General features: G+C 37.5%; 1 protein-coding gene and 1 long non-coding RNA gene across 5 annotated transcripts in view; one reads left to right on the top strand and one right to left on the bottom strand.

The window, feature by feature from the left end:
- Window positions 1-19583, top strand: part of LOC309480379 (HMG domain-containing protein 3-like) — a 108573-nt gene extending 88990 nt beyond the window's left edge. Inside the window, exons 1-11 of one of the 4 annotated variants that reach the window (XM_082144815.1) lie at window positions 16040-16345; window positions 16427-16531; window positions 16619-16809; window positions 16885-17026; window positions 17506-18153; window positions 18251-18322; window positions 18408-18508; window positions 18576-18695; window positions 18777-18824; window positions 18948-19029; window positions 19110-19525. In XM_082144815.1, coding sequence (XP_082000941.1) covers window positions 16165-16345; window positions 16427-16531; window positions 16619-16809; window positions 16885-17026; window positions 17506-18153; window positions 18251-18322; window positions 18408-18508; window positions 18576-18695; window positions 18777-18824; window positions 18948-19022 — 1683 coding nt within the window. In that variant the 5' untranslated portion in view covers window positions 16040-16164 and the 3' untranslated portion in view covers window positions 19023-19029; window positions 19110-19525. Of the gene's footprint in view, window positions 1-16039; window positions 16346-16426; window positions 16532-16618; window positions 16810-16884; window positions 17027-17505; window positions 18154-18250; window positions 18323-18407; window positions 18509-18575; window positions 18696-18776 lie in introns of those variants that run through there. The other 3 variants (XM_082144814.1, XM_082144813.1, XM_082144812.1) reach the window with 3 other exon arrangements.
- Window positions 1122-1655, bottom strand: LOC309481535. The gene is made up of 2 exons (XR_014200044.1): window positions 1436-1655; window positions 1122-1212 (listed from the first exon to the last, which is right to left on the bottom strand). It is a non-coding gene; the product is annotated as an uncharacterized lncRNA (long non-coding RNA).
- Window positions 19584-23040: the final 3457 nt, after the last annotated feature.

Genomic DNA, 23040 nt, shown 5'->3' with positions numbered 1-23040 from the left:
TAAAGTGGACGTGCCTTTTGTGTTTATTAAGAGTACAAGCTTTAAGTTAATAGTCTATTCGTGTCTCAGCTGCGAAGCTGAGCTCATGTTCAGCCTCGCTCAGTGCGAGGACATGCACGGTGAAATGATAGTGTCTGACAGTTATAACTTATTATAACATATGACAAAAATAATTGTCTAAATTATGTTGCATATTCCTCAACAGTTCTTGTGATGATATCACTAGTTGACAACATAGTACTATTTTCGGAAATCATAAGCTATGATATTGCGCAGGTGCACGTGATGCAACGCTGTCAGAGCCGACAGACTCGAGTGTCAGACTCATTTCAGTGCAAAATAATTAGGTCAAAAACGATTTAATATACTGCAAATAGCCTACTAGTTTTTTATGTTTATTTATAATTCATTTAGGCGGACAACAAGGCTACCAAGTACTGCGCACAGTGCGCATTTAATTAATTTAACGTTTTTTTTTTCTACCTTCATTTTTAGTCGATTTTTGTCGATTTTTAGTCAAAAATTTCAGGACTTCAGTCGACCAAGATTTTCTTTGGTTGAGTACAGCCCTAAAAAACATGAAGCCGTTTGGTGCGTTTTGCTTTCATCCAAAATATGATACATTCAAACGCAATCGCGCTGCAAAATATGATACTTTCAAACGTGATCCAAAATATGATAGCCTACATTCAAACGCGATCGCGCTGCAAAATATGATACATTCAAACGCAATCGCAATCCAAAATATGATACATTCAAACCCACAGCGCGCTCCAAAATATGATACATTCAAACGCGATCGCGCTCAAATATAAAATATTATGGTTACCATATACATATCTACGTTTGAGCAGATATCCACAAACACAGTAACAGTAAACACGGGTCTAAATATTATAATATTCCCCATATATCTAGCAACAGTTCAACTGCAACATGACATTTATGCAACAATAACAAACTAATATGTAAGAATTTCTTACCTTACATCTTTCTTGTCTTCAAATCGCGTTCTTCTTCTTCTGAGGTAGCCTAAATCCAATGTAAGCTCAGGCACGTTGTACTGTTCTCTATATATGTTTGCTTTCGAAGTGTGAATATATATAAACAGCAAGCCAAACTCTGTTCAAGAGCCAGGATATGAGCGTCTTGCTCCTTTAATAGTATTGCAGTTTACATGGGCAAAAACACCGGCCATTGAACCGAGTAAAACTGTAAATAAATGAAAGAAATATAAAAAACTTATTAGAAATCAAAATGACATACTTATTAACAATGTAACAAGTAAAATGTATATAGATACATTGCTAACTCAGGTTAGAAGCATTATCCATACAGCGCACTAGCGCCAATCTGCAATAACATAAACATTTAAATATCACGTTTAAACTCCTGCAATATACACTAAACAGATAAATGATTCAAATTAACTTACAGCCAATGCTTACGGCAGGGATTAGAAGAAAGATTGACGCAAATGCAACAGAAACATCTCTCACGCGTTCACTGCACCATGAGCTCGTTATTTCCTGTTACCCGATGCGCATTGCTCGTGGAAACGCGTCAAAATAAAAGTCCTCACATAGGAACTTGCATAATAGCGGCAAGTAAAATGAAACTTATACAGAATATTAAACAACTACGAAATTATAATATTCATAAAGTAAATGTACATCGTAAATTATACACAGCCTCTAACAGAGGCAGAACACACGTCTTTCAAACTCGACGAAAAGTGAAGTGAAGTGTTTTGTTGTTGAGGTAATGAGCGAGTTCGCGTCCCATGTGGAGATTTGCATGTGAATATCTTTTGCGCGAGTGGGCGTGGCCAAATTAACTGTAATGAGCAAGCGTTTGAGAAGCTGGACATCTTGTTGGTTTTATACAAATTACTTAAACAGAGAATATTTGTTTTCGTTTTGAATCCGATCATTTAAAAGTACACACTTAAATGTTTATAAAGGTGTATGGCTCAAAAATGTGTGACAAGTATTCGCCGAGTTTTGTTTCAGTTTATAGACGTGCTCAAGAAAAAAAAGTTCACCGCGACGGAGAGGCACACCCTGTATATTTTCTTTATTTTACAAAAGCACAATGTTTTGATTTGATTGTAAGTGGACACATTCAAAAGGAGAAATATCACAGATTATTTTTTTATATTTCTTTTTTCTGTATGACCATAAATGACGGAGTAATTTAAGTTTATAGTGCTACAATGTGAAGAAAATCCAGCAAAACGCGGGGGCGCGTTTGTCGACCTCAGAGGGTTAATATGTAAGCCTTTAACACCTGAGAAAGACAAAGACACTCCCCTAACTTCCCTATTAGGAGCGATCAGGCCCTGTCATTCTGAGCAACCTTGCACAAAGAATGAGGAGATTTAAAAAAGAATGGCTTTTAGATTGTTTGGATTTATTTACAACACAACATAATCCAAAGATACACAACAAATGACAAAAGAGCACATTGAAAACAATGATCCAAAGACAGAGACCTTTGTGCCATTCCTAAAAACATTGTACATACCTTTCATTTCCAAGGTGTTTGATTTTCACTTTACCATGTTCATATACAGAGACTCATGTGAATGTTGAAGTCAGCAGGACTCAATTGCATCTGGTCCCTGAAAGAAAAGAAAAAAAGTGAACATACTGGTATCAAGAGAAAATAATCCTGCACGATTTTGGGAATACATTTTAGAAAAATTGCTTTTTAAAATTCACAGAATACACACACACACACACACAAATGTTTCCAACAATATATAATATAATGAACACCAGGTTTGTTGGGGTTTGTTGTGCCTTGTAGGCATAGGCTACGGGCAGTGCTGCATAAAATAATAATAACAATAACCTATAGCAGCCTATAAATCTTCCAAAAGATTTCAGTAACAACTACGCTAGAGAAAAATATATTGATTATCATGTTACTTCAGATGTTTCCATTCGTTATGATATGAAATGAGATAATAGTAAAAACATAAAGCCTAATGTTTGGTGCGTTTTGCTTTTCAAACGTGATCGCGCTCCAAAATATGAAACATTATGGTTACCATATTATACATATGTACGTTTAAGCAGATATCCACAAACAGTTTTTAACAGTAAACATGGGTCTAAATATTATAATATTCACCATATATCTAGCAACAGTTCAACTGCAATGTGAAGTTTATGCAACAATACCATAAACTAATAAGTAAGAATTTCTTACCTTACATCTTTCTTGTCTTCAAATCGCGTTCTTCTTCTTCTGATGTAAATCCAATGTAAGCTCACGGCGCGTCTTTCAAACTCGACGAAAAGCAGAGACTTGTGAAGTGTTTTGGTGTTTTGTGTTTGAGGTAACGAGGGCGTTCGCGTCCCATGTGGAGATTTGCATGTGAATCTCTTTTGCGCGAGTGGGCGTGTCGAATTAAAAAGTAATTAGCAAGCGTTTGAGATACTGGACATCCTGTTGGTTTTATACAAATTACTTAAACAGAGAATATTTGTTTTCAGTTTGAATCCGATCATTTAAAAGTACACACTTATATGTTTATAAAGGTATATGGCTCATAAATGTGTGACAAGTATTCGCTGAGTTTTGTTTCAGTTTATAGACGTGCTCAAGAAAAAAAAGTTCACCTCGACGGAGAGGCAGAACGCACACCCTGTTTATTTTCTTTATTTTACAAAAGCACAATGTTTTGATTTGATTGTAAGTGGACACATACAAAAGTAGAAATATCACAGATTCTTTTTTTATATTTCTTTTTTCTGTATGACCATAAATGACGGAGTAATTTAAGTTTATAGTGCTACAATGTGAAGAAAATCCAGCAAAACGCGGGGGCGCGTTTGCCGACCCCAGAGGGTTAAAAGAAGATAATTCAAGCTTCATAAAGACATATCTCACCTGTCTGTGTGAGAAGTATTCTCTGAGTTACAGTTCATTTTCGGACACGTTTCAGAATGGACTTCACTGACAGAAAGAAGGCAGAACTCGCATCATGTTTATTTTACTTTATTTGGTGAAAAGCACAACACTTTGTTTCAAAACACACTTAACAGGATCGAATGATGTATAACACAAGTATGTAAGATCAAAATCAACAGAGTATTTTGAGTCTCTTTTGCACTGTGTTGTATAATATCAAGAAAATGCAATTACCTGCCTCCTTATTTATTATAGATGCCTTTTTGTTACACATATTTAGCCAATGTATTGGATATAATGCGTTCCATTCAATGTTGTTATTTATTTTGTTTGTAAAAGATGGCTTATATTGTTTTGGCATAGATGTACAGTAAATGGTTATGTGTGTATATGTGACTGTGCTAACCCATGTTGAGAGAAGCAGAAAAGTGCGATTATGTGTGTGCGCTAGAGGACTCCTCCAACTTTAAATGAACTCAGCCATTGTAGTTGAGTTTACTGGAGTTCAAGGACATGAAGAGGTGGACCACTTGCACCTGCCTGGAGAAGGATCTGGGAAACTTTGGAGGAGTATCAACCTAATGCCTGTTGTAAACAACAGAAGTATAAAAGACTGATGAACTGACTGCCTCGGGGGATACTGATACGCCAGAGCCCCCGACGCCTAGAAGCCCAGAGCTGAGGACAAGAAACCCCAAGCAGAAGATAAGAAGCCCAGAGCTTACTACACCTTTGTTTCAAAACATGACTATTGTATTTTATACTTAAACGATGAAGTTCTATTTGCCTTTATATTTTTGTTTATTATAAAAAGAAAAGTAACCAATTAAAAGAAATTTAATTGATTACAAAATCTGCCTTCAGAGATTTATGATGCTGGAAGACTTTTAATGAGAACATACCACAGAGGAGTCTTCTGACCAAATTGTAAGTACCTTTTGAATGCTTACAGTTTAGGTCAGATTTGACTTTCTTTACCTTACCTGAGAATAATAAATAAATAGGTAAAAGGTGTTAAGAGTAAAGTACACACCGTAAAACAACTGATAAGAAAAAAAACAACCTCAGGGGGTTAAGGTACATTTAGAACAGATAAAAAAAAGTCACTATTAATCTGCGAATAATCGCGAGTTAACTATGGACAAAAAATGTTTTAATTAATTGACAGTCCTAATAATAAGTACCTTTGGGATCAATGTTGATGTCATCCAGTGTCTTGCCCTTGAATTCTGCCAGGCGTCCCTGATCCAGAGCCATGAGGACTTTGCTAATTTTTGCAAGTTGGAGGGTGCCTTCAGGAAGTCTATAGAACTGCCGGTGCACTCTAATATCATAGCCAAGAAAATCTGCTAACTGATCCAGCTCTGTATTACTGGGGTTGAGAACTTGAGACAGTGTTCCTGTTTGTTTGCGTAGTTTTGTAGAAGTGAGACTTTCAGGACTTTTTGCACCACAGACCTTGGCAAAGTGTCGAAGGCAATCAGACCCACGGTAACAGGTCAAAGCGGATGGTCTTGCAAATGGGTATATGTTCTCCCGAGGAACCTCACATTCTTGCCGTGTGCCGACAAGCAGATCCAGTCCTTGCTCCATCACTGGGGTCAAAAGCACAGGAACTTTTCTTCCCCTTTTTCCTTTTTATCTCAATCCTGCTGAAATGCTGACAGAGTTTCTTCTCTAGATCTGAGAGGGCTTCATTCACATCTTCATGTGGGTCTGATGGATTTTGACATACATATGCAGAAAGGGTCATTTTTGACACCTCCCCAGCTCTTCATCGATTGAACAAAATGACTTGTGCCAAAATGACCTTTGCCAGTTTTGCCCACATCTGGGGGGATGCCTCTGTAGACAGTTTACTGTGAAGATCTTGTTGTTGCACATCCAAAATACGAATGGAGAGTCTGGACATATTTTGTGAATGGAAGCAACAGAGGAGTATTCCACTTAGACTCCTGAAGTGTTCTCAGTGATGCGGCTGATATCAGCTCATTCCATCTGGTTTCATACACTCTGCGGAATGTACAAGCATCTTTTGCAGCACTGTAGTCGTTCTGTACACTTGCACGGCTTTCAATAAGCATTGAAATCTTTGTCAAGTTGTGTCCAATTTTGAGAGCTAGACTTGGGCACCTGAATGCATGGGTTTTACTGTCATAGCCTGCTAGGTGTTTTACTGATTCTACAACTTGCATAAAATTGGCAGGTTTGATGTGATCTTTAATGGTATTCAAGGAAGTGGTTTTTCTTGAGCATATCAGAAGCCTTCCTAGCTCTTTCAGTTTCTGACGGATGTATTCATGTTTGCCAACATCATATCCAAGCCTGTTATACAAATGCTCACCATACTCCATGATACAGACATCTGATTTCAGTACAGAATAAACTTCATCTTGAACCATGTTGTTTAGCAGCTTCCAAAATTCCACCTTGACACACCAGGTGGTGGAGGTGCAGCAAATGCGCAGAGGGCCTGGACACGAGTTTTGTCAGGTTTTTGTGGAACACTCGGCTTGAACTTGCAGATCATCATGTGCCGCCAAAGAACGTTCTTTGTGAAGAAACCATGACAATGTATACAATGCAGGAAATTCTGTGCTTGACAATCCTTCTTTGGTTGCTTGCGAGGAACAAGATTTCCAACACCAGCATTTAATACATCCACATTGTGTGCAAAGTTGCCCCTGTTTCTCAAATATTCCATATGCATTCGTCTTTCTTTGGAGCCTTTTGGAAAGGACAGAGCCTGTGCAACCTCTGGTTTATCTTTATGAGCACGCTCCAAATGCCTTGCCATTTTTACGAATCCCACCCTACAGTACAAACAGTATTGCTTTTTGTTGTACATTCTTGACCCATTCTCTTCCTGACAGAGGCACTGTCAGGAAGATATTTCTCCAGATCAGGTGTTGTATTCTGTAATACAGATCCAGGGCCTCCCCCTCCACATTTTACATCTCATAGGGGTGGTAGTGGCGCAGTGGATAAGACACATGCCTTTGGTGTGAGAGACCCGGGTTCGAATCCACTGTGAGACACCAATGTGTCCCTGAGCAAGACACTTAACCCCTAGTTGCTCCAGAGGCGTGCGACCTCTGACATATATAGCAATTGTAAGTCGCTTTGGATAAAAAGCGTCAGCTAAATGAATAAATGTAAATGTAAATGTACCAGAGTTGCCCCCTCTTCTTGAAGGTGAGCGTCCTCTGTTAAGGATTTGCTTTGAAGACACATCGTTCAGTTCTCGGATGTCAGCATACTTCCCAAGGATTGGAAATCTAAGCATGCTCTCTTTCTGATTGACTGGTTGAATGACTTTGCTTGTGTCTGTACCTTCAGATGAATCCTCACTACTCTGAGGCAGAGTCCTGCACGGGTCCGATTTTGTAAATCCGCACCCGCCCGTACCCGCAGTGCTTCAAACCGCATCCGACCCGTTATCCGTCAACAGCACTAATTAAAATCCGCACCCGACCCGCCCCGCTTAAAATAGAACCGACACCCGACCCGCACCCGAAATAAAATCAATTTAGCCAATCACATTATAGACACAATTACAAAAATGTTTATTGCCAGGTCATACAGAAGTTATAACACGACAATTAACACAAGGACAACTTCAGCCGAAGCTGTCAAAAGGCCGGTACATGAAGAACATGGCTAACGTTACCACAAAACTGAGTAGCCTAACAGACGCGGCTACAACACTATATCTGCCACGCAATTTCTTCTAGCCTACATCTGAAAATGTTGGGTTCAAACACGCTCTGCACACCACACATACAGTGTTAAATTTGAAAAATACTGTTCGATAGAACTGCTTGGTTTGTTACCACAGTTATCTGCGTGCTTCCTCGGCGATGAAGTTCCACATGTGCGGCTATCCAACACAAAAATGCATGCAGCAAAGCCTTTCACAATATTGTTTTCTTCAGATAACTCCAAATTTCTCCCACACACTGGACTTGACTTTTGATGACTTATTATTGACAACGTTACAATCTCCACTAGCTATTATTTTCTTCAACTCCTCAGCATCCATCTCGACGACTGCAAGCAGATCGCGCGCGCGGTTATGAGGAATTTTTATACGAACCCGTGCAGGACTCTACTCTGAGGAATATATTCCTCTCCACTGCTGTCTGAGGTGAGGTCAAAAAGCTCATCTGAAGCAAACTTTTCCATGGTGTTTGATTTTTCAAGTTCAAGTTCAAGTTCAAGTTCATTTATTTATATAGCACATTTAAACAGCCGCTAGACAGACCAAAGTGCTTTACAGAACAAGCATATAAAAATAAAAGCAGCAAAAACAACACAGAAACACCTAAAGAACAACTAAGCTAAGATTAATTTTAAAACAAAGAAACAAATGTAAAATAGTAAAAACAGCCCAAGAAAAGTAATCAATATGCTAACGAGAATAGGTATGTTTTGACCAGAGACTTAAAAACAGAGAGGTTGGGAGCCGTTCTGATCTCTAGAGGCAGGGTGTTCCACAGACGAGGCCCTGCCACCGCAAAAGCACGCTCCCCTCTACGCTTCAGTCTGACACGAGGGACTACCAGCAGCGCCTGGTCGTGAGATCTGAGACTTCTGGACGGAATGTACGGATGAATAAGTTCAGAAAGATAAACCGGTGCTATGTTGTGTAAAGATTTGAAGACAAAGAGAAGGATTTTAAAATCTATTCTCTGCCGAACTGGTAACCAATGTAAAGATCTGAGGATGGGAGAGATATGATCATATTTGCGACAATTATGGATGAGTCTGGCCGCAGCATTTTGGACTAACTGAAGACGGGAAATTTGAGAATCTGAAATACCGCAATATAATGAGTTGCAATAATCCAGCCGACACGTGATGAAAGCATGAACCGCCATTTCCAGGGTTATTGGAGTGAGGAAGCCTTTGATTTTAGATAGTAAGCGAAGTTGGTAGAAACCGGAACTGATTACAGATGAGATGTGTTTATCAAACTTTAAAGACTGGTCAACAAGAACACCTAAGTTCCGCACTCCTGTAGATTTAAAGGGAGATAGACTCCCCAAGTCTGGGCATGTGCACTGGGACCTTTCACTCGGGCTAAAAACAATGACCTCGGTCTTATCATCATTAAGAGATAGGAAATTTTGAGCCAGCCATGCCTTCACCTCCTCTAAGCATAGCAGAAGAGAATTTAATGCTGCAGGATTATTGCGCTTGATTGGAATGTAAATTTGGGTGTCGTCTGCATAAAGGTGAAATGATACACAGTGTTTCCTAAAAATTGTGCCCAGCGGTAGCATGTAGAGAGAAAATAGAGAGGGAGCCAAAATGGAGCCCTGTGGAAGACCACAGCTCAGAGGTGCCATGGAGCTGGAGAAGTTTCCCATCTTTACTAAAAACTTTCTGTCAGAAAGGTAGGACTGGAACCATGACAAGACAGAGCCTTTTATACCCACCCATGTCTCCAGTCTAGCTAACAGAGTAGGGTGGTCAATGGTGTCAAAAGCCGCCGACAGATCTAGGAGAACTAGAACCACAGTGTCTCCAGAGTCAGTAGAGATATAAATGTCATTTAGCACTCGCAGGAGAGCGGACTCAGTGCTGTGGGCAGTCCTAAACCCAGATTGAAAGACCTCATATATACAGTTATTTGACAAAAAGTGTTGGAGTTGAACTTTACCATGTTCATGTACGGAGACTCATGTGAATGCTGAAGTCAGCAGGACTCATCAGTGGAGCATCTGGTCCCTGAAAAAAAAACCCCCCGCTGTGAACATACTGATATCAAGAGAAACTATAGGGCTGCACGATTTGGGGAATACATTTTCGATTTTTCAGGTTAAAACTGCTTTTTAAAATGTACAGAATACACACACACACACACACACACACACACACACACACACACACACACATACATATATATATATATTTTGCAGCACAGCACATAGCTTATGCCTACAAGGCACAACAAACCTGGTATTCATTTTATATATATATATATATATATATATATATATATATATATATATATATATATAATATAAAGCTATGTGCTGTGCTGCATAAAATAATAAAAACAATAGCCTATAAATCATTAAAAAGGAACACTTCAGTAACACTGCACTAGAGAAAAATATATTGATTATCATATGTTACTTCAATCTCATTTCATAAGGGACCGTTCGGTATTTATGGAAGGGGCCACCGGAGGAAAATAGGGGAGGGTCATGTCTTTTTATTTTTTGTTGAGGGGAGGGTCATCCAACTTTTTTTAGTCTAGGGGGAGGGTCACCCAACTTTTATATTCATGAAAACAGCAACATTTCAAAGTGGCTTATTTGGTGCTATTTTTTTTTTCATTTAGCTCCATGTTGATCTCGCGTTATCAGCCCCCCTTCAATATCAGATGGGTCTGACCCAACAAAAATCCAGTTTGGCGCTGTTTGACAGTGCGCGCGCACTTCAGTTCACGCTTAGAAAAAGTGCATCATGTCAGAACAGAATGCCAATGAAATGTTTACCCGGCAAAGCTTTAAACAGGGATGCAAACAGCGCGCTTTTCGGCGCCTCGCGCTTTTTTCACGTCAGTTTGGGTGACTTGGGTCAGAGAGGGTCTGATTATAATTTCACAAAGTCATCTGAAGCCATTCCATAGCTTAATGTGAGGTACAGAAGTCTATTTACATCATTAAATTAAAGTTTACGGAAACTCGTTTTCCCTCTGCGCTGTCAATCATTCTCCATTCAGTATTCAAACAGCGCGCGCGCCTCGTCCGGTTACAGCAGGATGCACGGTAAAACTCTCTCCAATTTGGATTTGCATAAAATAACTTTATTTTGTGTATTTGTATTTTACGTTTGTTGCTGTTGTTAAACGACTCGCGTGTGCCTGTTAGATCACACACATCACAGGGACTATAAATCGGCATCAAACGCACAATAACTAATTTAAAACTGTGAAGAAACAAATGATCAATAAACTGTTGGACAGATATAACGTACTCTAGGATTTCCGCGCTCGACATTCTTCGCTTTGTGCAGTGGACTTTTAAATGCGCACTTGTGCTGCTGTGCAGCGCTGCACACTGTGACTCCATGTTGCTTTGAGCACATCATTCTGCACCCGCGATGCACATATACACGCTTTGTGCGCTCTGTTTTGAAGCGTTTCATATTATCATGGTTTTGCGCACTGAAAGATTTTTAAAGGCATATATTTTTTATACCTAGCCTGCACAATAATTTAATTGTAGCCTATATTAATATATAGCCTACACTTCTGAATTCTTGACATTCATATGTAAATATAAAATTGTGAAATGTATGATTGCCTGATTGAATTTTATAAGAGTAGCCTACTAATAGTAATTTGTTTTTATTAACATGTTTAGATTTTATCAAATTACTGTGCAGATTTTTTCAAGAATTACTCTTTGATGCTGATTTATATACTCACTAAGTTGAATAAAAATACATAATACATTTATGTAATATTTAAAGGTGTTAACGGTAATCTTACACTGCAAAATGATACCTTGCAAAGGATTAAATTCATCACAATTATGTAAGTATCTGGATATTTGCCGCGGGGCGAGGGCTTCGATAACCTCTCTCTTTTTTGACCATAGCCTGCCTGTGTTTGCATCCCTGTTTAAAGCAATTTAAGTTAACATAATAAAATACGTAGACCTACACCATAAAAACTAGTTAAACTAGTAAATTCGTTAAAATTGGGCGATTCCAGTGTTATGGACGTGACATTTGCAGTCAAAACTTGAAATATAAATTCTCAGAAAATGCATTTAATACCAATATTTTGAAACGTCTGAAAGGAGTCAAGACATTAGAAAAATATCAGTCTACACATGCGTTTTATATTTAATATGAGGGAAATACACATGTGACGTGACACAAAAAATCTTTAACTTTTAAATGGCAAAATATTTTTTAGTAATTCTAGGCTATAAATTACACTGTGCAAACCAAAAGATGACCCACCGGATGAATAAATATTATTTTTATTTTATTTTTCGTGTTCGCATTTATGTGAGTAAAAAATAAAAAATAAATGTTATGGGCTCAGTTCTCCATTACGGACATGACTGCTCTGAAAGCGACTTTCACAGAGACCTCAAACAGAAAGCACAAAGCCTTTCTTTAAAGTGAATTTCGTTTTTTAATCAATGTTTCATCTGGATTGTATCTTAATTTTAATCAATGTTTCATCTGGATTTAATAAATAAGAAGTAAATATAGTAGAAAATAGATAATCATGACACGGAGGCGCGGGCGAGTGAACTGGACTCTTGTCTCATGAATGAACCGAAACTCAGCGTAAGGTATGCTACTTGCCTCACAGACCTGAGAAATATATAGAAAGCTTGAAATGTCTACTTTTAAACATAACAATTCAAAACGAAGGAAAACAGACTGCTTTCTGCTTATGAAATGTGCATTTCTCTCTGGCGCGTTCTGAGAAGATCGCGACGCATCGTCAACTTCATCTTTGCAGTCGACACAGAAAACACTTGTTTATTAATAAACAATTAAAATGTCTCCATATTTGACATATCAATAATCATTACTTTTGCCGGTTCTTTGTGACAGCTTTAGATGCTTGTTGGCAGCGCCACCCACTCACATGTTGAACGAGTCACACCGCATCAGCACCGAAAACATGATTTTTTTCAAATCTAAAATAAAAAATCGTGATACGAACCGAATCGTTGGTTTGGTCTATCGTTACAGCCCTAGTAAGATGAGAAAGCAAGAGTTTATGGTTTAAAAAAAAACAATGGCTATCTGAACATCTTTGCCAAGCGCAAACTAGTACAGAAGTAGGATAATCAATAAATTATCGGGGAGGGTCATGCCTTTTTTCAAAATCATTTTGGAGGGTCATAGAAAAATTTATTGCTGGCGAAGGAGGGTCATGTCTTTTTTGACAACAGATCTCAAAACTCCTCCGGTGGCCCCTTAAATAAAAAACGAACAGTCCCTAATGTCATAACGAAAATAAACATTTGGAGTAAAAAAAAATGAAGCCTATTGTTTGGAGCATTTTGCTTTTCAAACGCGTGCAGAGAACATTTACTGAAGCGATCAAGCCGCTCAAAACTATTAAACTAATTATTGTTACCATATTATACATCTATGTTTGAGCAGATATCCACAAACACAGTATTTAACAGTAAACACGGTTCTAAACATTATAATATTCACCATAGTATACACTCATACTAGCCTATTTTTATCATGCTGTGTTTTATTATAGAATATAAAAACATCCTCGTGTCGGACATTTAGCACTGAAAGGTTGCCTACCAGTCTAGATCACATTTCAACATGTTTCTGTCTACATATACATGTACGATATTAGGCTTAGTTCATTTTTTTTTACTCCAATCTCATTTCATAACATACATTTTAATCTGGCACCACCAGTTTAACATGTTTTACCTTAAAAATCGTCTCATCTTCAAATCGCGTTCTTCTAATTCTTCTGAGATAAATCCAAGTGAAACAGCAGAGCACAGCACAAACACAGTCTTCCAAACTCGATGAAAAGCAGAGGAGTAAGTTACCGAAGTCTCTGATTCTTTGATTTCTAATTTGAACTTTTTAATTAAAGCAGGGCTCAGTAGTTTCGGGATTTCTTCGCTGTATTCTCGCTTTTTGCGAGACACCCCTCGCTGCAGCCTGTAGCACGATGACGTATTTGGATCTGATCCAATACGTAGTGGATGCTGTTACGCGCATGCGCGGTGGCGTGTTTTGTGACGTCATATGCATGCGCCGATTGCGCACTAGTAGAGAGTTGGTGAACAATCGCACTTGCTTTGATCTTCTTAGAAGAATCTGCAGAAAAACGATGGATTAATGAACAATATTGATTGTATATCGGTACTACGGTAGGTAATTCATCTTTGGAATCTTTATGTACTGTTTTGTTGTTTCAACATGTATAGTCTTGTGTAGTGTTATGTATCCGTAGCGGTATAACGTTAAACGTGTTTAGCTGACATGACTTTTAAGATGATCACAGCGATTCTCATTTTAATCTTATACTTCAGAACATAATACCATATGGACAGACTGCAGGGCTAATGTAAAATTAACATGATTTTGCTCGGCTACTGATTATTATTTATTTGTTATTGTATTGTTCTAGATGAATGTCTTTAAAAAGGGCAGTTGCCCTGTAATATCAAGGTGCACACGGTGCTGTAACCTGTATCACTGTCCTTTTTGTGAGACGTACAAAACCACATCACAACTGTCCATTGATTGCCATGTAGAGAATCATCTAAAATTGGCAGTACATCATGATGGTGAGTATAATTTCACCTTTGTACAATACTAATGTTATTTTGCTTTATAAAATTTGATCAGAGTAATGAATGTGTGTATTCTGTGTAACTTTTTCCCCCAGATTTTGTGATTGTTAAGTGCAATTTACACTGTAGGGAAAATGCACATTTTCACTGCTGTTACTGTCCTGCTACAGTAATAAGAAAAGTGCAGTTAATTACTCATTTTAAAAAATGTAAACAAAAGTTGGCATTTCCTGGCCAGGAAGCTCAGTCTCCACTCCTGCATAGCCCAGCAGCCACTGCTCCACTTCCTAATATTTCGGCACAGACTTCTCATGTCATTACACAGGCGCCTCCCCTGTCATGCCCCATGGCTATCCGAACATCTTCATCTCCAGTTACATCAGTGTTTCGGTCTCCACCAATGACACAGTCTTGGACAAGTCCCTTATGTCTACCTTTGTAATCTGGGACAACTTGCCCTCCTTCTGAAGCTCAATTTTCTCTTTCTGCATCCACCCAAGTATTTCCATCTCCGACTATTTCTGCTGTCCATGTTCCACCAGTGCAACCAACAGTAAATCGTCTTCAACCAAAGAAGAAAAGAATCAGATGTGATCATTGTGATATGGAATTGAATAAAAAAAAACGTACGTGTTCACATTAGAAGAAAGCACACCACAGTTAAAGAGGCCATCACATCAGAATGACATTTACTTTGCCAGTGCATTGACAGTAAGCATGGAATTTTTGCAGTGGCAAAATCTTTCAGTGCACCATGTCTTCCCATCCATGTTCAAAAAAAGATTTGGGGTGTAAACGACAAAGTTATGTGTGAGCTAGACCAATGCAATGCCAGTGCTGAATTTGCTCAAAGGAGTGGCCTGAAACCATTTGAGTGCTGCCATCTCATGTCTTTAGCTTTCTGTCCCAAAGATGATGGCAATTCTGTTAATCTCAAAGAGGAAGCCCTAACAGAGATGGTGAAAGAAAAATAGTTTGGAGAAAGTAGGAAAGATGCATGCATCGAAAGGCAATGCCTGGCAAACAAAGAAGATGTGCCACTTTCTGTAGAGATCACATTTGCTGGGCCCTCAACGAAAAAATATATATCAGTGTATGAGCCAAAAATGTCTTATTACTGTAGACTTGGAAGAGTTACTGTTGTATATGACAGTAAGAAGATCACATGGGCCTGTCCATGTAATAAAACAAAACAGTCATGTATTCATAAAGCAATAGCTAAATGGCATTTATTTCAAAATGAGAGAGCTCTATTCCAGAAGGTGAAGACCACCGAAAGGATTGATTCCATGCAGAAACCTCAACTGCATCCTGAGAGAGTGGATGACTGTAGTGATCGTCAGTACCCACCTAATGATGATGGAATAGAGAGGATGGTACGCTATTTTTTGAAAAATAAATCTCTACCTGTGGACCTTCCTGAAAATTTGGTTAGTGGTCTACAACATGGTAGTGACTTTAGACACCAACTAATTCCTGAAGAAGCGTTCTGCTCCGAATGTGAGGGTAATCATGTTCTAAGTGACCCAATTATTATAACCTCACGAGCAAAGATTCTGACCTTCACTGGGGTAGTTGAAGGTAAATATTGTTAAATAAAACATTCTATTTAAAGAGTCTACTGTTATTTTGTGTTTAACTTTTCTGCTCTCAATTTAAGGAATTTCAACTTACTACAAAGTCTGCAGCAACTGCAGCATGATGTACAGGTACCAGGAATTCACTGATGGTATCCATAACTTCAATGACCACCTTCTGCTTTCTCTACACTTGTGTCTGATTTTTCGCAATGCTCTTCAGGTAATATGTACAACTACTGATGTTAATATTGTTTCATGTAATACGTGTTATGTCATGTAACATTCTTTTTTTTATACTCTGTGAATATTCTTAGAATCACACTGCTGTTAGCAGAGTAATGAGCATACTTGAAGCCACTGCCAAAGCAAAATTTCCCAGCAAAGACACAGTGCTCCATGGTTACCTCCACTTTGAAGCCTTGAGCAGCCATGATTATTCTTACACATGCATCAATTGTGGTTATCACCCCAAAGTGGTGATCATGGATCTCCACAAGAAAGGAGTCTTCAGTATTCCTTGTATGTATGTGTTGTGTACATTGTATTACAAATGCTTTCTAAAAACAGCATGTTCCTGATTTGTGAATTTGTGTGTTGCAGTCAGTGAAATAGCCACACCACCATCAGAATTCAAGGGTGATACAAACATTGTCTCTTTTTGGGAATCCGTAACGATGGAGATGATTGGCCGGGGATTTTTTTCAAGTAAGTTATTTAATGTGTAATATTATTTAGGTCTGTGTAACTAAAGAAATTCTTTAATGTACTTGTACACTCTGTATTTCTCTTAAGGTGGCAGGAAAAACCCCTTTGTAGTTTGTCCCTGTTATGATTCCTGGGCTCCTTGGATTGGACCTAATACCCGGAATTCAGACATTGTTCTAAACACTGAGCATGCAAAACTACAAAAAACAAAGTCCTGTGATGTTCCAGATCTTGATGTCACAGAGGAAAGGTTAGGTGATGAGCTCTTTAATCTTAAGGTAAGAACAAATTTACAACGTCTAATTATGTTTTGCAACAATTTTGGTTTTAACCAAAGTCTGTCATATGTTTAGGTTGATGCAGTGAGGAAGCTGTGCAAAGAATGTGGATTGGACACAAAGGGATCAAGGATGGATCTTGTGTTACGTTTGCGGACGGAGATGCAAAACCGCTCAGCGTACGACAAAATCTTCCAGCAGATTTGGGATGCTTCTGGTAAATTGCCTGACTCTTATCACTTAAATATCTATGTATATAATAATAATATATTTTAATAATACATACATTTATAGCTTTGATTAAAAAATAATAATAAATAATGTCCCAGGAGTTAAAAATTTATGTTGATGGACATTTCATTTTCAGCAATAATGCTTTCATTGGCAGATACAAAATTTAATTTGCTGTAAGAAAATACTTGCAATTTATTCATGGGTTAATTAATACTGTTTAAACTAGTCTCTGAGTCAACCCACTGACAAAATGTTGGTAAAAGTAGGTAGATTTACTCAAAATTTACGAGTATGGTATGAAGAAATTATGAAAACCTAGTGAAAAACTAAACTAAATTATGAAAAACTAAGTTAATAGTTGAAGTGTTACTTGTAGTTTTTTGTTTAAGTAACCATTGTAATGATTTTGTCATTTTCTAAACTGTACTTTCTTTAATTTGTACTTTTGTACTTTTCTCTTAGGTGGCTGGGCAGTCATTACATGTCCTTGTGGAGTAGTCTATTCCATCAAATTCAACATAAGAGCAGAGTCTCCCAGAGACTTTGCAGACTTGCTGCTGAGTTGGAAGCACTTTCCTAATGTTGTAATATACGACTTTGCTAGAGGACTTGCAGCACACGTTAATCTTCGTGAAGCAGATTCTCTACCTTTCAGTCCCCATGAAGGGAGACTTGCTGAACCAACTACAGCCAATATCCAGCTAGCAAAAGAAGGCAAGCTCAAAGTTAATCTACCATGGTTGAAAAATAAGAAGGAGGAGGAGGATACCAACTGCCATCCTTTGACTGGATCATCAGAGCATTATGCTTTGTATGACAGATTCCACGAATTCAACACAAAAGACCCAAGAGATGCTCTTAGGAGAGTCCAGGTAGTCCCAGAACTTTGTGGATGGGTAAATACTCAAACCGCAGAGCAACTCTTTGCTGCAATGCGCAAAAACAATTATTTCCTGAACATGCTCACGCCATCAGGACACACATTTTTGATGCGCAACATCATTCACCATTATAACACGGCACAGAATAAAAACATGGAGGACAGCCTGAAAAAAGTTGTATCACCTAGTGATCAGTTAACCTTCAATGATTATGTTCAGATAGTACTTGGTAAGTTTTTTTATTATTATTATTTTGTTACATCTTACAATGACCAGTAATTTTGTCACATATTGTAAAATCGCTTTTTCTTGTGCTGTATGTGAAGGTACGCCTCCACAGTCCTTAAATGATAGTGAGAGACTCTCATGTGATATTACACAAATAGATCCAGTACACTGTAAGTAATGTCATGATAAACACTGCACTTGTAAAATCTCACTTCACTTAGCACAGTTGGGTCATAATATTTTGTCTCTTTTCAGACCCCAGCCGGGGTTCAGTGATGGACTTGACAGCCCTACGAAATGTGCAGCCAAACAGGGCATGCTGGATGCATCCACAAAGCAGTGACCAAATTAAGATGGTATGTTGAATTATTTTGCATTTTCATGCAAAGTAATCATACTTACAATTGTTTTTTGTTTTTCTAGATAAAAAATGCTTTAAATGAAAAGGAATCACAACAACAATTTTTGGCTCAAGTAGGAGCAACAATTCTGGACAGATCAGATTTTATTACCTTGGGCCATCCAAATGATGTTGAAGGGACTGTGAGTTTTATCACATGCACAAAAATGCTTTTATTTTGTGATGAGCGAATATAAAAAAAAAAAAATGCTCTCAAATTACAGATTTTGAACGCCTGCCTTTCAGTTGTCAGGGATATTGCTGACTTAAAGGTAATTTTTTCCTGTCTGCTGTGTGGAACCTTTTTTTTATTTTATTTTTTTATTAGGAAAGTGTGCATAAGTGATCCTTTATATGCAATCAAATTAACTGTAATTTTAAATGGTATCTAACAGAACATAAAGGTCCATTGTTTTAGCTCATGTGACAGTGACATGGTTGCCACCATTCTGTGCAGACCCTTCGGCTAAATTACCTGTAAGTATGACTGAAATTTTAATTGAAGTAAACTAGGGTCATTTTAGGTGGTGTTTAAAAATGTTTGTTGTCTGTATTAGGACCATATAGCAAGATGTGACTTCATCTTACTGCCTTCCTGGGCTACACACCATTGGATGATATGTGTAAGTATTTTATGTTTAAATTATCAGTTCTCCTTAATGCAAGTAACACAGAGATATTTTGACATAACTAATAATTGTATCTTCCAAGAATCACTTAATAGAACCAGTTTTACAGATCATGAAACCAAAAAGCAGAGAGATGTATTTGCTTGATTCACTGTACGGCACTGACTTCAGCGATCGTCGTTTCGTTGGTCCCTACAGGTTTTTTCAGAAAAATATTAAGAGTTCAAAATTAGTTCAGGATTATGGTAGTTCTGTTTTTGTGCCATACATCCATTTATTTATTTTTTATTTTTTATTTTTTTATGGCTCATTTTTCATTGATGCTTAAACTATTTACATTTACCTAATCGCTGGAATTATATTATAGTTCATAGATAAAATTGTTTAAACAATGATAAATGAGTCAAATTTGTTTGGGGTTGTTCCACCCCAGATAGAACAAATCAGAAAAATACTTACAATAGCCTACAGTATTGCTTTCAATTAATAAACAATGAAAATAACAATAAGCAAAAAAAAAAAAATATGACAATGTAAAAGAAAAAGAAAATTAATTAAGTTTAAAAACCCCATCTCACATTTCAAGGTATAAATAAAGTGTCGGGACAGATTATTTATTTAAAACAGGGTTGCATCGATAGAGTTTATTCCCTTCGCGATTCAAAATAAGAAACACAGAATCTTATTCTTGCAACATTTTAAATTTCTATTGTCAAAGAAATTGCAGCTAAGTTAAAAAATTAAAACGGTACAAAACGAAAATAGTTCAAAGCAACATAAATTAAGAACAGGCGTTTTTCTTTGCCTCTCTCTCGCGCTGGATCTCTTTTTAGTAAGTTTCTTTTGTCTCCCTCACTGCGGGTGCCGGGTCTCTCTCGAAATTAAACATTGGCTCTGAAACTTGGCTCAAACCGTCTGTCCCTGATGATGTTATTTGTGTTGGTGGTTATAATGTTTACAGAATAGATCGAAAAGGGCGTGCAGGTGGCGTAGCTATTTATGTATCTAAAAAAATGTCCTGTGTCTGTTTTACTTTCCCAGTCAATCCCAAGACAGTTTGAACTTATTGCTTTAAATATTGGGGTTGCAAATGCTCCATTTACTCTTATTGGGTGCTATAGGCCCCCCTCTGCTGTTAATGAGACCCTATCGACTTTAACTGAAGTGTTGTCCAAGTTAAATAATTCCGAAATAATTTTATTTGGTGATTTAAATTGGGATTGGCTTAGCGACAAATCAGAGAATTTTAAGTTGGCTTGTAATTCTCTAAATTTAGTACAACTCATTGATAGCCCCACCAGATTTAATCCATCTAAGCCTAATAGTGACACTCTGTTAGATGTCATTCTCACTAACAGGGCTCATAAGTATACAGCAATAGGTGTGTTTGTGAACGACCTAAGCGACCATTGTGCAATAGGATGTGTTAGAAACACCAAAATACCTAAACTTAAGGGTCTCACTGTTTCTAGACGCTATTTTAAACATTTTTCAGAGCAGGCATTTTTATCTGACTTGGCAAGACTGAACTGGAATCATGTTGCATTGATTCCTACTGTTGATGAAGCTGTTGATTTTTTTCAGCAACAGTTTCTATTGATTGCCAATAAACACGCTCCTTTTAAAAAGCATAGAATAAAGAATAGGGATAATCCTTGGTTTTCTCAAGAACTAGCCCAGTTAATTCAATTAAGAAATAAACAGTGGTCCCTTGCAAGGAGGTCCAGCAGTAATGTAGATTGGCAACGTTTTAGAACTTTGAGAAATAAATGTACCTCAGCCATTCGGGCCTCTAAATCAAATTATTATCTTAATGCAACTACTGATAACTTTAACAATCCTTCTAAATTCTGGAAAACAATTAAAGTATTGCAGAACAAAAAGGTTTCAGACTTTCCCCAGAAATTGATCATTGGAAATGTAACCATCACAGATAAAAGTGACATTTTAAATGCCTTTAATGTACACTTTGAGAAGGCAGGTCATCTATTTTATCAGCAGTTTCCATCAATTTCAGGGGATGCTTCAACACATTTTTTGCCACCTAGTACATCTTCTATCTCTGATTTGTCATTTGATTTTGAAGCCCTTCAAGTTCAAGATGTTATGAAATCACTAAATTCTATAGACCCTAAAAAGGCGCCTGGACCTGATGGTCTGGATCCCTTTTTGTTAAAGGTGGCTGCACCGGTTATAGCTGAGCCTATTACTCATATTTTTAATATGTCATTAAGTTTTAATCAGATCCCAGCAATCTGGAAGCAAGCTTACATTACTCCCCTGTTCAAATCTGGTGATCGATTTGACATGAATAATTTTAGACCCATCTCTAATCTTCCTGTTCTTTCTAAAATATTGGAATCTTTAGTTGCTACTCAACTTAAATCATATTTGCACTCACATAATATTTTAAATGAAATGCAATCCGGGTTCCGGTCGGGGCACAGTACAATATCCGCCACTTTAAAAGTTATGGATGACATCAAAGACTCAGAGGCTATGGACAGTAAACTTAGCTGTGTTTCTCTGTTCATAGACCTCACAAAGGCGTTTGATACTGTGGACCATCCATTATTGGTTAATACCCTGCTGAGAGCTGGCATTGGATGTAACGTGGTCAAATGGTTCCATAGCTATTTGACCAACCGTTCACAAATGGTCAAATATGGCAATGATCTGTCAAACGCAGTCCTTGTAACTAAGGGTGTTCCACAGGGTTCTGTTTTGGGTCCCTTGCTTTTCCTAGTTTATATTAATAATGCTTGTGATAATTTTAATTTTTGTAAATATCACCTATATGCAGATGATACAATTCTGTATTCCTGTGCCCCCACAGCTAAATTAGCCTTTTCAAATCTACAGGCAGATTTCAATACCCTGCAACATGCCCTACTAGATTTGAAGCTGTTGTTAAACCCACATAAAACTAAAGTTATGGTTTTTCAAACTGGGCGAACAAAACTACCATCCTTCTCCATCAAGTCACTAGATGGAATTTGTATCCAGTCTGTAGATAATTACAAATATCTGGGATTTTGGATGGATAAAAACCTAAATTTTAAATATCATGTTGATTTTCTTGCAAAGAAACTAAAATTCACATTGGGTTTTCTGTATAGACTAAAGTCCTGTTTTTCCTTAGCTTCAAGAAAACGTTTAGTTGTTAGCCTTTTTCTGTCACAGATTGATTATGGGGATACTATTTACAGATTTGCCTCTCTGTCCACCTTGTCCAAACTTGACCCCCTTTATCACTCTGCTCTCAGATACATCACAAATTCTAGTTTTAGGACACATCATTGTTTACTTTACAGTTTGGTAGGATGGCCATCTCTGCATTTGCGCAGGCTTGAACATTGGTATATTTTAATTTATAAAGTTATTTTAGGAAAACTTCCAAAATATTTATATAGGAAATTTTTATCATTTCAAAGTTCCTACAATCTCAGGTCACATAACTGGTTACAGTTTAAAGTGCCGGCTATTAGAACAGAGGCTGGAAAGCTAAGCCTGTTCTATTATGGTCCCTGGTCCTGGAATGACGTGCAGACTAAACTTAAGCTACAATCCCTCATCTCTTTAAATGATTTTAAACATAGAATAAAAGAATTGGTCATTGCTAAGTGCATATGTTTTGATAATTCCACTTCCACTTAAATTCATTATCAATATGATTTTATTAATGTCGTTTCTGTGAACAGTATTATATAGGGTATTAGGTAATACCTAAATGTTTATGCTGCTGTATTCTTTGTTGTATTTATTGATGATGTTGGTTTTGTCTGTGGTTTGTTATTTGTTTAATCCTGCTATCTGACCCTGTCTTGACTAGGTCTCACTTGTAAAAGAGGTTTTAACC

Source organism: Leuciscus leuciscus (genome assembly GCF_965113295.1).
Source record: "Leuciscus leuciscus genome assembly, chromosome: 18".
Classification (NCBI taxonomy): domain Eukaryota; kingdom Metazoa; phylum Chordata; class Actinopteri; order Cypriniformes; family Leuciscidae; genus Leuciscus; species Leuciscus leuciscus.
This window is presented reverse-complemented; position numbering and strand designations above follow the sequence as displayed.